Consider the following 17,217-nt stretch of genomic DNA (forward strand, 5'->3'; position numbering starts at 1 on the left):
GACTATTACGAAAATGTTTTGAGCAATAGCAGCAGAGTAGAGCTAAGATAACAAATAGGAAGAGAGTAACATGCATTATGTATAATAAGTACAGACATAAGAAACAATCATTTGTCAACTTTGAGTTCCCCATAACTGAAATTCACCAATCATGGCTTCTTCATTCTCAAGAGTTTAGATTCCCTATCCCACAAGCAATTAAAAAAGGAATGAATTGGGGGGTAGAATAAGAAAAGGGAAATAAAGTAGAGGAGAAGGGAATTATTACCATGAATGTCCTGGGAGAGGGACAGAAAACAGAAAAAATATACAAAGGCTTTGGAATTGCACTTCCATATCTTTCAGGCTGAGGAGGCCAAGCTCACCTGGGACTGGTGGCACTCAGGGGGGACCGAAGGCAATATAACACACTGAAACGGGGGACAATACTTATTCACGCTGGCTAAATAAAATGAGCCACAGACAGCTTATACGTCCAGTTTTATCTGTCTCTGGGACCATGGTAGGAACCCCACATCATAACATTTGCTAGAGGATCGACAAGGGCACTCAAGAAAAAGAAAAAAAAAATTCACATGAGCATCCTCTGCAACAAAAGCAAAATGAATTTGTTAGAATTGAAATCAAGGATAATAGAGAACCTTCAAAGTTTATAGCTTTAATTCTTCAAAATTTAATTTTCAGAATCTCATTATAACTTTTAATATGTATTTAGAGTGCTAAAATTAATATTTTATTTTAGTGAATGTATAAAAAATTTAGATGAGCTTTTATAGGCTTGTTTGTACCCTCAAAATCCCCCAAACATATTTCCTCCAATATGATGTAAATCCTCCAACTTTGAAACATGGGGTTTGGAGACAAGAAAAAGTGTCTGAATTTGAGAATTTGGTTATTTCTTGCTTGTCACACTTTGTACTATAAAAAATAGTCAGAAATAAAAATGTGGTTGTGAAACAAGCACTTCGGTCATCGCTTTATGGGCTCAGTCAGTAAATATTTCAGCAGAAAAGTATCGTGTTCATGATAAATAAGGTAACTTTCAACCATAATTTTTTTTGAGTTCAAAATAAAATAAATTTCAGACAAATGATTCTGTATATGAATCTATACATTTTTCCTCAGTTTATCCAAATGGTACCTCTAGAATTCCATTTGGAGGTCTCTGAGCTTGCTGAGTAGACACCATGAACAAAGCTCACCCTTCACAGTTAAAAAAATTTATGAACAACAAGTTAGTGTTGAAATTGAATGGTGGCAGGCATGTCCAAGGAATATTATTAAAGGGATTTGATTCCTTTATGAATGGCGTGGAGATGGCAACTAGTGGTCAACAGAGCAATATTGGAATGGTGATTCTAGGAGGCAGTGGTAACATGTTAGAAGCACTGGAATGAGTACAAAGAATTTGTTCACCAGAGAAATCAACTGCTTCCACAAGTCCCCTCTCCACAGTACCTGCCGTACTACAACATAAAAATAGGGTTGTGTACATTTTCATATTGAACTTTTTTTGTTAAATAAACTTTTATAATAGTAAAAAAAACAAAAACAAATTTTACCTCTAGTCCAAGGCCTAAATCAAGTCCTACCTCCTTAACAAAACCCCTAGTCTAGAGAACTTTAACTCAGCCCTTCTCTGAAATGTAATGGCAATCACTAAATATTTACTGAATATTTACTAGATTCAAGTAATTTACCCAGCCTATCTTCCAAAAAGGGGAAAGAGGTAAGCAATTTGACAACCATACAGTCTTATAATTCAATTTGACTATTTTATAAGTGGTGTTGGTGTTATCCTCTCAATTAGATTATAATTCCTGAAGAACTAAGACAATGTCTTGCATTTTTCTCTTATGTCATTCTTAATGCCTAACTCAACATATTCAATAAAATAAATGCAACTAGTATCTCAAAAAGTTATTCTGAAGAAAAGTGACTTTGAATTTTTAAAAAATGCAAAATGAAACTGCAGGAAGAAAAACATTTTAAATAATTAATGAGGGTAATTCGGCTATGTGTATGTCTAACTTTATAAATAACTCCAATTCTAGGAATTTATCAAGTGAGACGATGTTGCTCCAGATGACTCAGTAGAGCTGTCAGATGACTAGTGGCATGAATAACCAGTGTGGCCAACAGAAAAATTGCCCCCTGAGTTCAACCTGCACTGCTGACCTACAAATCCATTAGTTTCTTGTTGTCAAGCCACTAAATCTTGGGATATTTTGTTATGTGGCAATATAAAGCTGATTCGATTGTATTAATAAATGTTTTTTGCCAAAAGATTGGAAAACAATTTAAAAGTAAAATAATTTTTAAAAATATAGGTTGGGCACATAAGAAAATACTGAACTCTGGTTAATGATGCTTAAGTACTTGAAGGGGGAGGAGTATACTAATGTCTACAGCTTAGTGTGAGGTACATAAAAATACAAGATGAATTAACAGATAGAGCGAGGGCTAGTTCAATTGATATGTGATTAAGTACAATAAAATATTAGTTTTAGAATCTAAGCAGTATTATTACAACATTTTTATACCTTGTTTTCTTCATAAAAATGTTGGGAAAACAGGTTGGGTCATATGGCACATTTACACTATGGAATATTATGTAGTCATTAAAAATAATAGGGTAGAAGATTATCAAAATTGATAAATCTTTAAAAAGAAAATTACAAAATAGTATATAATTTTTATAAAACACAAAAACTACAGATCTATAGAAAGAAGAAAAAAAGAAGCAAAGCACATGCACTAAATTATTACCTCTGGACATGGGATGATGATTTTTTTTCTTTTTTTTTAAATTTTATTTTAATTTATTTTTTCAAATACATTTGTCTCTGCCTACCCTCCACCACTTTCCCTTGCCCCCTCCCTCCTTCCCTCCCTCAGCTCTTCCCCTTTGGTTTTGTCCATGAGTCCTTGCTATATGTTCCTTGACTTTCCCCTTTCCTTCCTTTTCCCCACCCCCCCTCCCTCCTTCCCTCTTGTCTCTGTTGGTTTCTTTTCCTTTCAGTGTTGCTGGTCTTATTTTCCTTACATCTTTGCATTGTTGGTTAGGTTCCGCTTATAGGTGAGATCATATGGTATTTGTCTTTCGCCCCCTGGCTTATTTCACTTAGCATAATGCTCTCCAGTTCCATCCATGCTGTCACGAAGTTTAGTAGTTCTTTTTTTCTTTCTGCTGCATAGTATTCCATTGTGTATCTGTACCATAACTTTTTGATCCAATCATCTACTGATGGGCATTTAGGTTGATTTTTTTTTTCTGTGTCAACCATTGTTCCCTGTTTCTAAACACATTTTGTTTTTATATCATTAACTAAGTCACCCCTCACTGCAGCCCTAGAAGACACCTCAGATTTACCTCACAGAAGATACCCCCGGTTCACCATCTGAGAGGTACAGGGGCACACCACTGGCTTTATGTCCTGTGTGTGTTACCTCCCATACCATAGCCAACTCTTAAAGGACATGGGATGATAACAGTTTTATAACCTTTTAACATGGTGTTTTCCAAACTGTCCTACTTAATTAGGAAAAATTTAAAAATTCATTAAGAGAATAGGGGAAATGTTGAAAAGTTAAACATTTCTCATTTTGAAAAGAACGTGTTTACAAAACAATGGTGTTCCATGTTTTAGAATAAGAGAAAATGAAATAGGAGAATGGAATTAAGAGAATAGTAAGAAAGAGTTTGTTTAGCTATGTGAAGTATTCGATATTAAAAGTAACTACATACCAGAACAGAGACTATAGCTTTCCTCTTTCTGGAAACGTAGTCTCTCCAAGAAAGGACACTATGTTGGTGGCTGACCTCTGAAGATTTCTTCCAGTTTTATAGATTTATTTGATATTAATATTCAAAGAATATCAGAATATAGCCAGATGTTACTAATTAATTTGGAGACATCATTCCCTCTCTATATTTAGGCTATGACAGAAACCTGGTAATTGGAAGAAGAAAACAATACAGAAAAGGAAGCTGAGGGATTCTACTCCACAGAGTCATCTAATTGTTAGCCGAACCTTACATAAATTCCTGAGTCCCTTTAACATCGGGGTAGCGTTAATCCCCATCTGGTAGAAAAGAAGAAGAAAAGATATCCTAGAAGTGACCATAAAACTCTCTAAAGAAATTTTTAAAATTAATGTTGATACCAAAGAACTATGGGAATAACAAATCAGTATCCTACGACCTATGAAGAGTTCGCTTATACGTGTGCATGCGTGCGTTTGTGTATTTTAACTGAACAATAATAGGAAGAAAAACTTGCCCAAGTTAACGCACCTAAATATGAAAGAGCAAAACATTAGGTGGGAAAAGGTTTCTGTGAAAAAGTTGGTGGCGGTGTGTAGTGGAATAGTGAAACTGGGGACAAAGTATTGTGCACAGTTTTAAACTCAGTTTGAATAAAGGATCAATAACTATTTTCATTTATATTCAATGATAAATGTAAATTTCAGAATGTGGAAATAAATAAAAGCCTTTCTAACAAAAGTTTTCAACCAACATAGGGGTTTTTTTGTGAAATAAAACCTAGGTTGAAATAAGAATCTCAAACATTTTCCATTACTTTTATTCATAACTCACAAGATAAGGTATTTAAAAATCATTAGTTATTCAAAGTCCATTGAGTAACAAACCAAATTGTTTTGAAGAAAAATTTATAAAATTCTCATACTGGAATAAATCTCTTCTTAGCTTCTTAAAGCAAACAAAAGAGAAACACAGAAGTTGTTTTTTTATCGACCTTGCTAAGGTTTCAACTCCACCATTAATATCCACTCTCTCAGGAATACTGTTGGCCCAACACAAGCTTGGTTATTACACTAGACATTTTTAAATCCAGATTGAAAAATAAGACCAAAGATGTGTGTGGAATCTAAGCTCCAGATTCCCATTTCTGAGACTTTTAATGAGTGTTTTTGAGATTCTTTTTTAAAAAAACCCCTATGGTTTCTTTTATTTAAAAAAATTTGCATAGATTGATCTTTAAATTTTAAGAAATGATTCTGACAAATTACTTTTCATTTCCACAGAAGATAATGGCCCTATTAAACGAAATAATAATAGGGCATGGATTAAATGGGCTCTAAAAGAATATGATATTGATGTATCTACATTTTCCAGCTCATTCATTGAAAGGATTAGCTGTAACCAGTGCAGTAGCTATAAAATGTTTAGAGATTGGTTCCTAAGAACTGCCAGATGGTCAGAAGAAAATATCTTACAGTAGTGTTATTGGAGCCCTTCAGACAAGGACAGATACAATCTAGCTTTGAAAGCTGTCAGGTATTATGAAGTGTTACTTTCTATTTGTAAATAAACTATGAGTTTTTGTCACCAGTTTGAAAAATGGAGAACAACAGAAATTTCTAACAAAGTCCCGAAGATTCTCACAGGTAAGTGATTCTCCCAACTTTTAAGTGATTTTCCATTCCATCTTAACGTTAAAGCTTATTGTTTAGTAAACAATATTCAAGAACCCACATGTGCCAGGATCCACAGAAAATATGGGATTCTACTCTCTCTGTTGCTAACAGATTTATGATTGGTCAAAATTTAAAAGATATGCTAAATGGGTGAGCCCTACCCAGACAAAATGCATATATTTTTCCTCAGTAATTATGGCTTTTTACCGACATGTGCAATTACTCAATCTAATCATGCAATGCCAGTTAGCAACTTGCAAATATGAGGTTTGGCATATGAACTGAACACCTGCAATAGAATGTAACTCTTCTGAACGTAATATTCTGAAAACATGACTTTATCTGTTTCTTCTTTTTATTTTTTTACATCCTCTCGCCACCACCTCACCCCCAGAGCCTTTAACAAGAAAGTTTCTAAGACAAAACCTGAAGGACTTCTGATCTAGAGGGTCCAAGCCTTGCCACCAGCTGGGTCTTCTGAGTTGAAATTTTATTATGGTATGTAATTCTCTCCTTCATATCATTATATTTCTATTTTGTGCAAATATTCTAAATAGGTTTCACAGATTAAAAGTGCTGTATGATTAAGTCATACTTGTCGGGCTGTTCATTAGTGGTTCGTTGAGGAGAACAATGCTAATTCCAGCAGGAAGTAATGGAATGTAAAAAAAAATGTATTTTAAAATGTTGAATAAAGCCTTTCAGCCAATTCCACAAGGAAACTGGACCTTCATTGTTTTCTCTCATATTCTTTCATAATTTATTTTTTCATAACTTGGTTTTTGGGATTCAAAAACTAAGAGTTAAAAATGAACCGAAGGTAGGTAGGCAGGGGTTCTCAGGATTTAGGGAGAGAATTCAAGGGGCCCATGAACTTAGAAGAAAAAAATATATTATTTTTACTAAATGAACTGAAATTTAGCATTTTTCTATTACAAATGTAACTTATGAGCATGATATTTTCATGTAACATTATAGTTGTTGCAGTTATTTCAAAATGCCACTCAATAGCTCAATCTCAATGAAAACTTATAATAGTTATTAAAGTTGCAACTAGATCTTACTATTTTATTGTGTTAATAAGAAAGCACATATATTACTTTATCACAATTGTGTCTTAATCATATTTTATAACTATATGTCAATGTAACTGGTTTCTTTGTTATTCCTGTAATTTTATTAATACATTTGAAACATTGTTGTGAGAAAGGATCCATAAACATCACCAGATTAGAAAAAGGTTTAAGAACCCCTGAGCTAGAAGGATTATAGTATATACACTTACCATCTACCACATAATACTATGTTTCTATTTTTGACTTGGTAGGATGAACCAAGTGCCCATAAAGTGACATGTTTCCTACATGAAGTGATGATTTCACTGGCTGGTAAATAGCATTGATTATAGATTCACTGCAAAGAATTATGAATGTTAGACTTTTAAAATAATTCTATATTTATACAACCAAATAGAGTTATATAGGTAGTGAATGGAAATTTATTATTCACATATTAGTACTATGTTCCTAGGATCAGAACTTTGTTACATAATTAACGAATCTGTCTGAAAGTTGGCCCTTTGTAAAAATAGTCACACCACAGTTCACCAAATGGGCTACAGATAAATCAACCATTCAATTAACATGTATATAGAGAATTGCCACTATGGACACCTCCAGAAAGACGGCTATTCTCCAACAGAGAAAAATACTAACCTGAATCTAATGCATTAAAAAAAAAACAACCTCTAAGGTGACTTTTATGGGGAAAATTTCACAATTATTGAAAGGGACCTTAATCATTCCAAACATCAATAAAGATCTAATTAATTGGTAAGATGACATAACTCATTTTCCTTATAAAATATATAATTTTCCTCTAAAAAGTTTGCTTACATGGAAGACTTAAGCAAATGCATGATTCTAATTAAAAGTGAAACTTTGGACTGGTTACAATTCTGTCAGAATGACCTCCTATGTGGGATTTTCTGGGGGGAGAATTGCGCAGTTCTGTGATGAAGGGCTTTGATGATGCAAGCTCAGTTCAAAGCTGAAATGCAGAGGCTGATCATGAATGACCCATTGCCTCTTAAGAACTGCCACTTTCTTGTCTGCCTGATGACAGCATTGGATTTCAAGAGGTCATATTTTATCAAATCAGTGGTTCCAAAAACGTGGATGTACCACAGAATCAGATGAAGATTTCGGTATAAACAGATTTTTTTTCTTCCTTCCTTTCTTTCTTTTTCTTCCTTCCTTCCATTTCTTTCTTTCCTTCCTTCTCTTTCTTTCCTTCCCTCCTCCCTTCCTTCCTTCCCTTCTTTCTTCTTTCTAACAGATTTCTGAGTGCACCCATAGACTGAGACTAAAAAGATCCAGCTGGCTTTACTGGAGAATGCTACAAAACATTGAGAAAAAATAACACTAACTTTTCTCAGATCTTTCCATAAAACTGAAAAACAAGAATATTATCCAACTCTCTTTAAGGACAACATTAACCTGATGCAAAAACCAGACAAAGACATAATGAGAAACATCCCCCACAAACATAAATATTGTGGACCCTGAGAAAGAACATACCTACTAAAAAGGGCTCCTGGTGGCTAAGTGGGCTCAAATTAAAGCAAAGCAACACCAACAACAACAACAACAACAAAACCCAGAAAACAAAAAAACAGCTGTTTCTACACAAGGGCCTCTCAGGGAGAAACTGGCACTGAACCACTTGCCCCTGCGCTGGCCTGCCTGCCTGCACTGTGCTTCGGCCACCTGAGTTAGTCCTTATGAAGGACTTCCTGGAATCTTACCTCAATAAATAGGACTGAGGCTTTCCCTAGCCAGTCAAAGCTACACAGCTAGCTATATCCCCATCAACATCTTCACTGACCCATCCGAGCTGCTCCATTCTGACCAATCAGGAAAGTGCCTTTTGGACCAATCAAACTGTGAGGATTTGGAGTCCTCATTTGCATGAGGATGAACCAATCAGGGATGGGTCAGGGGACTTCTGTCTAAATATGTCAGCTCCCCTCTGGCTTTGAGAGAGTACTTTCCCTTTCTATTGAAGATCTCTGGCTAAGCTGAAACACAGAAGATGTCTCACTAGAGCAGAGTAGACTGGCACAGAACAAAGACCAGAGCAGAAGAAACCAGCACAGGGCAGAGAGGACCCACCCAGAGCAGAGCAGAGCAGAAGAGGACATCAAGGAGCAGAGCAGAGCCTTCTAGCCTGAAGGGTCCTGGCCCTAGGGCTGCCGCACAGCCAGTGTATCACAGTTGAGCTGTTTTGCACTAAATAAAGTTTCCTTCTTCACCGCACCCCAAACTGGGGGGGGGGGGTCCTATTGGCATTGAATTGGTGCAAACAACCATTGGTTGACAGTATCCTTTGTGATCACTTTTATGATGTTATTCAACATCACAATAGAGGTTTAGCCAGCGCAGTATGGAAAGAATAAGAAATAAAAGGCTTCTAGATGGGAAAGAAATAAGTAAAATTGTCATTATTAGCAAACAAAATGATTGTTTATATAGGAAATTCTAAGGAATGTACAAAAAAAAGGCACTAGAACTAATAAGTAAGTTTAGTAAGGCTGCAGAACACAAAGGATTTCTACGTACTAGAAACAATTAAAATTTGCAATAGCATTTAAAAATATAAAAATTATTAGAAATAAACCTGAAAAAAAGACATGTAAGATCTATACATTGAAAATAATAAAACACTGCTAAAACATATAGTTTAAATTAATGGAGAGATATGCCATGTCCATGGGTTTGAAAAGTCAATATTGTTAATGTCTATTCTCTCCAAACTGATCTACTGATTCAATGCAATGTCCATCAAAATCCTGGCAGTCCAAGGGAAATTGACAAGCTCATTCTAAAATTTAGAGAGAAATGAGAAAGACTTAGTATAGCCAAAATATCTTTGGAAAAAAAGATCAAAGTTGGAAGACTAACATTACATGATAATAAGACGAGTAGTAATCAAGAGAGTATGGCTTCAATGATAAAGATGGACAAGTGTATTGTGATTTATAATAAGAAATATATACTTGATGTTCATGCCAGGCCCCATTTCTAGCTCAGAACTCCTAAAACCCTTGGTATTTCCCAAGTGATGGGAAAGATAGAGGTGTCTTTTATTATAATAATGAAATGAATTTTTGGAGTGCCCCAAGGTCACCTAAGGGCGAGGACTGGCTGTCAAAACAAACTATGTGATGGGAGAGTTAGAACTTTCAGTCTCACCTCTTGACCATAGGAAAGAGGGGAATAGAGGTTGATTCAATCATTATTGGTCAGTGATTTAATCAATCATGCCTATGTAATGAAGTCTTCATAAAATCCAAAGGACAGCATTCAGACAGCTTCTAGGCCATTGAGATTTGGGGGGAATGGTGTGCTCAGACAGCGTGGAAGCTCCGTGCAATTTCCACACACCTTGCACTCTAAATCTCTTCTCTCTGGAAGTTCATCTATATCCTTTATCTATCCTTTCATAATAAACTAAAATCCAGTGGGCAAATGAGTTTCCTGAGAACTCTATGAACCTCTAGAAAATTAAAGGAGGAGGTTGTCAGAACCTCGAATTTATAGCTAGTCAGTTAGAAGCACAGGTAACAACCTGGACCTTTAATTTGTATCCAAGGTGAAAGGCAGTTTTGTGGAACTGAGCCCTTTGCCTGTGATATCTGATGCTATTTCCAGGTAGACAGAGTCAGAATTGAATTGAATTGTAGGACACCCATCTGGTGTCCTAAGCATTGTTTGGTGGTGTGGAGACAAACACTCCCCTCTCTATACATCATAAATTGGGTCTCAGAACATCCTTTAACAAGTATATCAATAGAACAGAATACATAATCCAGAAATAGACCCACACATATGTGGACAACTGATTTTTGACATAGGTTTAATGACAATTCAATGTTGAAAGGATAGTCTTTGCTGGAACAACCAGATATTCAAGGTAAAATAGGAACGTTAATCCATAACTTGCATCATATAATAAAACATTATTCAACATGCATCATAGACCTAACTGTAAAAATTAAACTATAAAACTTCTATAAGAAGGCACAGGAGAAAACATTTGTGACCTGGGTTAGGCAAAGAGTTCATAGACATGAGCAAAAACCATGATCTGTAAAGGAAAAACAAAGGGAATGAATCAAACATCATTAAAATTAAAAAGTTACACTGTTTGAAAGACACTGTTAGAGTAATAAAGCAAGCTACAGACTGCAAGAAAATTTTTCAAATAATAGATCTGCTAGAGGACTTGTAATATGTAAGAACTCTAAAAACTGAAGAAATAAAAAAAAAATGCCCAAATAAAAAAATGAGCAAAAAACTGAACAGACACTTCACCAAAGAAGATACATATATGGAATATCAATATGTGAACAGATGCTCAATGTTTTTGGTCATTTGGGGAGTTTAAATTAAAAACACAATGAGATATCACTATACAACTATTAGAATGCCTAAAATTAAAGAGACTCATTATAACGAGTATTGGCAGAACTCTTTTTTACCTGCTGACGGGAGTATAAAATGTAACTACCCCTTTAGAAATAATGTGGCAGTTTCCCCAAAAGTTAAACATAAACCTACCATATTATCCAATCATTCCACTCCTAAGTATTTACTCTTGAGAAATAAGAGCATTTGTCTGTATAAAACCTTGTATATAAATGTTCATAACAGCTTTATTTGTAATAATAAAAAACTGGAAACAACTCAAATGTCCACCAATGAATAAATCATATATATATATCCATAAATGGAACACTAATCAGCAATAAAAAAGGAATAAACTATTGAAACTAAATAAACATTATTACATGGATAGAACTCAAAATAAATATGCCAAGTGAAATAAACTAGATGAAAAGAGTACAAACAGTTTGATTCTGTTAATATTAAATTCTAGAAAATGCAAATTTATCTCTTGTAAGAGAAAGCAGATAATGGTTGCGTAGAAAGGGATGGCAGAAAGAACTAGAAGGGACAGGAGAAAACTGGGGGATGATGAATATATTACTGTCTTGAGTATGGCAATAGTTTCATTGGTACCTACATTACATACATAAGTCAAAACTTATCTAATTGCAGTTGAAATATATGTAATTTATAGTAGGTCAATCGTACTTCAATAAGACTGTTTATAAAATTCTATTCAAGCAATCTTAACAACATCCGATTTTGGAACCACTAGACCAAATGAAAGCTTTCAACACCTATGCCACATTAGGCTGTCTATTCTGTTTTCAAATAGCTTTCAAAAAAAAAATATTTCAGCCCTGGCTGGTGTATTGTGCAATTCATTGTGGAATGAATGCTGGCCTGAGAACCAAATGGTACCCAGTTCAATTCCCGGTCAGGACGGATGCCTGGGTTGTGGGCCAGGTCCCCAGTTGGGGGCCTGTGAGAAGCAATCTCTCTTTCTCCCTAACTTTCACTTTCTCTAAAAATAAATAAATAATATATTTTTTTTTAAAAAAGAAATATTTCTGAACCTTTTTTTCTCATTTCACAATATAATGTAATTTGAAGGGTAGCCTCTCTTCTCTAATCTGAACTTTAAAAGAAGCATCTATTTATCAACTTATATATTTGGAATGCTTCCCTCTGGACCTTCTAGCTTCCCTGCAGTGTAAAATTAGAATAGTCTGAGAGTTATGATTAAAACTGATTAGTTGCAGAGTAATGACTCCTGGAATCCTCATGCTTGCAAATCATAATTGATTTTTTGCATCCTAAAATTATGTGTCACTTATCAACAAAAGCACAGTTGCTCAGCAATACATGGATTGTGTTCCACTAATTGACTCCCAAGTTTTTCTTTGTCATATTTATGGCCAAGCTGTTCTCATCTTGTATCTCTCTACCTTTGGTACTGCCCATGAAGACCACAGCATGTTATTTTGAACTTGCCCTTCATAGAGTATGTAATGGTTCATTTTTATGGTTGGAAATAATTTCATTTAAAATATAACAGTCTTTCAAAGTACTTATATTAGTGCTTTCTTTGGCCAATACATGAGTTTATTTTAAATTATTTATCTATGACACAGATAGAAGGTCAGAATAACTTTGGCTTTTGGATATGCATTTATGGATCAAGATTCATTGTTGACACCAAGTCCTTAGTAACCACCATTTTCAATTGTGACTTCTCAGTGAATTAGGCCCCTTCCTACAGGAATATGGTATGGACTGGATCACATTCTTTGAGTTAGTGCTAAAATGTCACATGTGACTGAATCAAAATCCTTTGTGAAGTTCAGATAAATTACATATCCTGCCTCCTAAATGTCTGTATTAACTGTCAATCTCTTGAAGAAGGAAATTAAATAGATCTAGTACAATTTGTTCTTTGGAAAGCCAAGATAGCAACTACTCAGTGCTTCATGCTTTCCTGTGTGGTGACTAATTGATTGTGCAATGATTTCATCCAGCACAGAATTTTTAAAGGCATCAAAATTAACCTGACTCGCTTAAAAGAAGTATAATTTGCTCCCCTTTTAAAAAGCTGGGCACTAAAACTGCTTTGGCTTAATCAACAAGCCTTTTTACTGTTTTTTATCATTGCATTCAGATACCCAGCTTCCTATTTTAGGTCACAGGATCTCCAGGGAAGAAACTCCATTTTGTTTATCTTCTATTGCCTTATAGGATTGAATACTATGCTCTGTGTATAGCACACATAAATATTGGTTGACTTCAAATTTTTAATTTATTGATTTTAGAGAGAGAGGAAGGGAGAGAGAAGAGAAAGGGGAATATTGATTTGTTGTTTCACTTATTTATGCATTAATTTGTTGATTCTTATGTGTGCCCTGACCGGGGATCAAACCCACAACCTCGGCATAGTCGGGCAATGCTCTAACCAATGAGGTACAAAGCCAGGGCCTTGTTGACTTGAATTTTAATTCTCAAAATTATCGTTGCATTCTATAAGTACCCACAATGCACTCTATCAGGTTAATTTTAATTTATGCCTCACATTTTAGTTCAGCATTTTACTCAGCAACTTAGACAGCGTTTGATATTATTCATAAGTTATCAGTGAAACAGTGTTTCTGTAGGAAGGACTTGTCTTTATAGAAGACTTTTGTTTGGGAATTAAATGATTTCAATGTGGGCCAACATTATTCACATATAGCGAATACAAGGTAATAATCCCAGGTCCTCTGGTACATGTCCACAGCCACAAATCAAAATATAGCCCCTATTTTCATCTCACCCTATGGGTGATAGGGAATCTCATTGAATGAGATTATATTTTATAAGATATTCAAGTAAGATATAAACAGACGTCACTGAGGAACTTTTAAGCAATTATCTGAGGTCAACTTAAAAAAAACATTTTATGAAATACCAACACAAATAATAATCACTTTTTTTATCAAGAATTTATGTTGACAAGCATGTTGCTAAATCCTATATTACCATTAGCTCTTTTAATCTTCAAGACAACCCTATGATGTAAGATAATATACTTATTTCCATTTTAAGGCTCAAAGTGATTAAATACAGAAACAGCTAAGAAAGCTGAAAGCTTATTAGGACAGCAGTGATTTGAATCCTTGTCTGTCTTACTGCAGAGTCTAATCTCTGATTCAGCATACCATCCCATCACTCTGAGGGCCTACTATGTGCAAAGCAAGACTCTAGGTACTGAGAATGTTGAATTAGATATAGTTCCAGCCCTCAGGGATCTTAACATTTGTGAGAGTTTTGCTGTGATTGTGCCTCTCTCTATTAAGTGGAACCCTTAAGGGTTCTGCCTGGGATACATAAATGTGAGTACACTAGGATTCCTGTCCAACTCTGATGAGGCTCTCTAAAAATTTCCCCGTGCAAAGATATTTCTTTAGAGATGGTTAATCTCGGGTATCCTCTCTTTAATTTCATGTTCTAATTTGCCTTCACCTTTCACTTAACCCAAAATGTCTTCCTTTTTCATATACATATTTGAGTTTATAATTAAACAATGCTATTTATATAATCTGAAGAACTGTTGCTCAGAGATTAGCAATTCTTAATTTAAAAAATGCAAAAGTCTCCAGGACTTCCGGCAGTCAATATGCCCAAAGGCAAGAACAAGGAATTAAGCCTTCTGGTCAAGATGGGGCATAGGTAAACACACCTCACGTCTTTGCACTAATACACCAAAAATTACAATTAAACTACAAAACAAATATCACTCAGAATTGTCAGAAAATTAGGCTGTATGGAAGTCTGACAACCAAGGATTTAAAAAAGCCACATTCATCCAGATGGGTAAGAGAGGTGGAGATGAGGAGAGTCACAGAGAGGCAGAAAGGCTTGGAGAGGTGCAGAGACACAGAGTGGTGCAGAGAGGCACTGAGATGTGGAACAGGCAGTCCCACATCCACGTGTGGTGGATAAAAATCAGGAGGGATAACTTGGGAGAGAGAGATCCCAGCCCCAAATCAGAGCACCCAGCCCAGGGTTCCAGAGCCAGGAAGGTAAGTCCCCATAACTTCTGGCTATAAAAGCCGGTGGGGGGTTGAGGCAGTGGAAGAAACTGCAGAATTCTCAAGAGACTCCTCTTAAAGGGCTCACAATGGACTTAGGACTCACGCAGACTCGCCCACTCTGGGATTCAGCACCAGCGCATCAGTTGGAAGTGTATCAGTGGCATATAGGGAGAAACGGAAGTGACTGACAATAGGTCGAGTGCCAGGAGACAGCTTCCTCCTGGGAAAAAATTGCAGAGGCCAAGCAGCAGCATTCTCCCCTCTCTAAGCCCTCCCCTGCACAGAGCCACAGAGCTGTGACACAGTTGCCCCCCCCCCCCCCCCGGGGATTGCCTAAATCTCCACCCCATACAACTTACAGGTGCGCTTTTCCACAACAGGCCACACTACTAACACAGGGAGTCAAAGCAGCTCTACCTGATACACAGAAACAAACACAAGGAGGCTTCCAAAATGAGGAGACAAAGAAATATGGCCCAAATGAAAGAATAGAATGAAACTCCAGAAAAAGAAGTAAACAAAATGGAGATAAGCAATCTATCAGATGCAGAGTTCAAAATTTATCAGGATGCTCAAGGAACTCATTGGGTACTTCAACAGCATAAAACAACCCAGGCAGAAAGGAAGGTTACACTAAGTGAAATAAAGAAAAGTTTACAGGGAAATGAAGTTAATGAGACCTCACAGAATTAAATAAAATATGTATAAAAGTGCCTAATAGAGTATTCTCAGTAAGGGCTAAGTTCTTTTCCTTTCAAAACAATGTCAGGAAGAATATGAGATGTCAGATTTATCCAGCAGCAGTAGGAAAAACTGAGGGTAGTGACTGATGGAAAAGAAAAACCAGAAAAGATAAAAGGAGAATTAGTACAGAAATGCAGATTATGGTGATGAGAAAATGTGGTAATGAGAAGCACAAGAACCAATCAAAGAGGCCTTAAAAGAAAAAAATAGCAAACTTCATGAAAAATTAGATAAAGGAAATAAGAAGGAAGAGTCAAGATAATTCCAAGATTTCTAGCTTAAGTACTGGAAGAATGGAAATGAAAACAGAGTTGAACATCAAGCTGAGCAAAAGAAGCCAGACACAAAGAGTTTATATACAATACTATACCCTGCGATGTCTTTTCTCTAAAACTCTAGGGAAGAAAAATCTAGGGGCCTGAGGAAAGCTATGGGTTGTACTCTGGAGCACAAAGCTACCTATTTTGAGTGATACAAAGATCTTATATCTTGACTGAAGTGATACACACATATATACACACTCACTCATATATATACTTACATATGTATATGCTTACATATAATATATGTATATACTTCTTTATACACATATATACTTAGGTGTACATATATCCTGATATACATTTACATAAGGGTATGTGTATACACTTGTCCAAAATTACCAAATATAGACTTACAAAGTGTACATACTTTAAAAATACAACAGAGTTTTAAGGGTTGATTTTTACAGATCCCTGCATTCAAGGAGTGTAAAATTGACCTGATTTCTTATTGGAGAAGCTCTAATATCTTGAATTTTGTTTAGGCATATTAAAAAGAAACTCTAAACAATTAAGTATGCAATTAGTTTCTTAATGTCTGTTTCATCTCTTTTCTGTCACAAGCACTGAGAGCAGGGACTGAGTGGTCCTGTGTTCACTGGCTGCTGTGTCTGCTATCTCCCACCGTGTCTCATACATAGTAAGCACTCAATAAATACTTGTCGACTGAATGTCCAGTCCATTCTAATCAATACTGAAGTTCTTTCTATACACAAAGCATAGTATTAAGCAATGAAAGAAATATTAAAACAGGTCAGACATGAGGAGCCAAGAATACAATAGGGTCAGTACATAAATAATGACTATGTAAGTATTGCCTGTGTTTTAGCTTTTGGGAGGACAGTCTGAAAAAATTAACTGTTTCTCTTAAATACTACTTTGGTAGCCAGTGTGTATTTCAGCAGCCATAGATAAAGGAAAGGAATATGTACACAAATTAAGGCTTCTTTTGAAGGGCTTGCAATTCCAGAAACTAGGAGTGACTTTTTAGCTATTTGCCTAGATTAGGTAAGACTAAAGGAACACTCAAACAGTTATTTTCTTTGGTTTTCACAGAGATATAAATGATAACACCTCAACTCCAGCCACCTCTGCACATCCCTTTCACATATATCTCCTGCAGTATTTTAGGTAAGAGATCAGTCATTTGGTCTTTTAAAACTAAGACTTTAAAAATTAGTTTTCAAGAAAGAA

General features: G+C 35.5%; 2 protein-coding genes across 5 annotated transcripts in view; one reads left to right on the plus strand and one right to left on the minus strand.

The window, feature by feature from the left end:
- The window catches only part of CAMKMT (calmodulin-lysine N-methyltransferase), a 338,172-nt gene that overhangs the window by 143,749 nt on the left and 177,206 nt on the right, over positions 1 to 17,217 (minus strand). The gene's annotated exons all lie outside the window — the stretch shown is intronic.
- LOC129065801 (small nuclear ribonucleoprotein G-like) lies at positions 1,185 to 1,397 on the plus strand. The gene has a single exon (XM_054567087.1). It carries the CDS (start codon positions 1,188 to 1,190, stop codon positions 1,395 to 1,397), a length of 210 nt encoding a protein of 69 aa, XP_054423062.1. The 5' UTR covers positions 1,185 to 1,187.

Source organism: Pteronotus mesoamericanus, unplaced genomic scaffold (genome assembly GCF_021234165.1).
Source record: "Pteronotus mesoamericanus isolate MK-2021 breed Mesoamerican mustached bat unplaced genomic scaffold, CSHL_Meso_final contig_101, whole genome shotgun sequence".
Lineage (NCBI taxonomy): Eukaryota > Metazoa > Chordata > Mammalia > Chiroptera > Mormoopidae > Pteronotus > Pteronotus mesoamericanus.

Excerpts from the sequence above, each read along its gene's own strand:
- LOC129065801 (XM_054567087.1), top strand. The coding sequence starts at position 1,188 with ATGAACAAAGCTCACCCTTCACAGTTAAAAAAATTTATGAACAACAAG.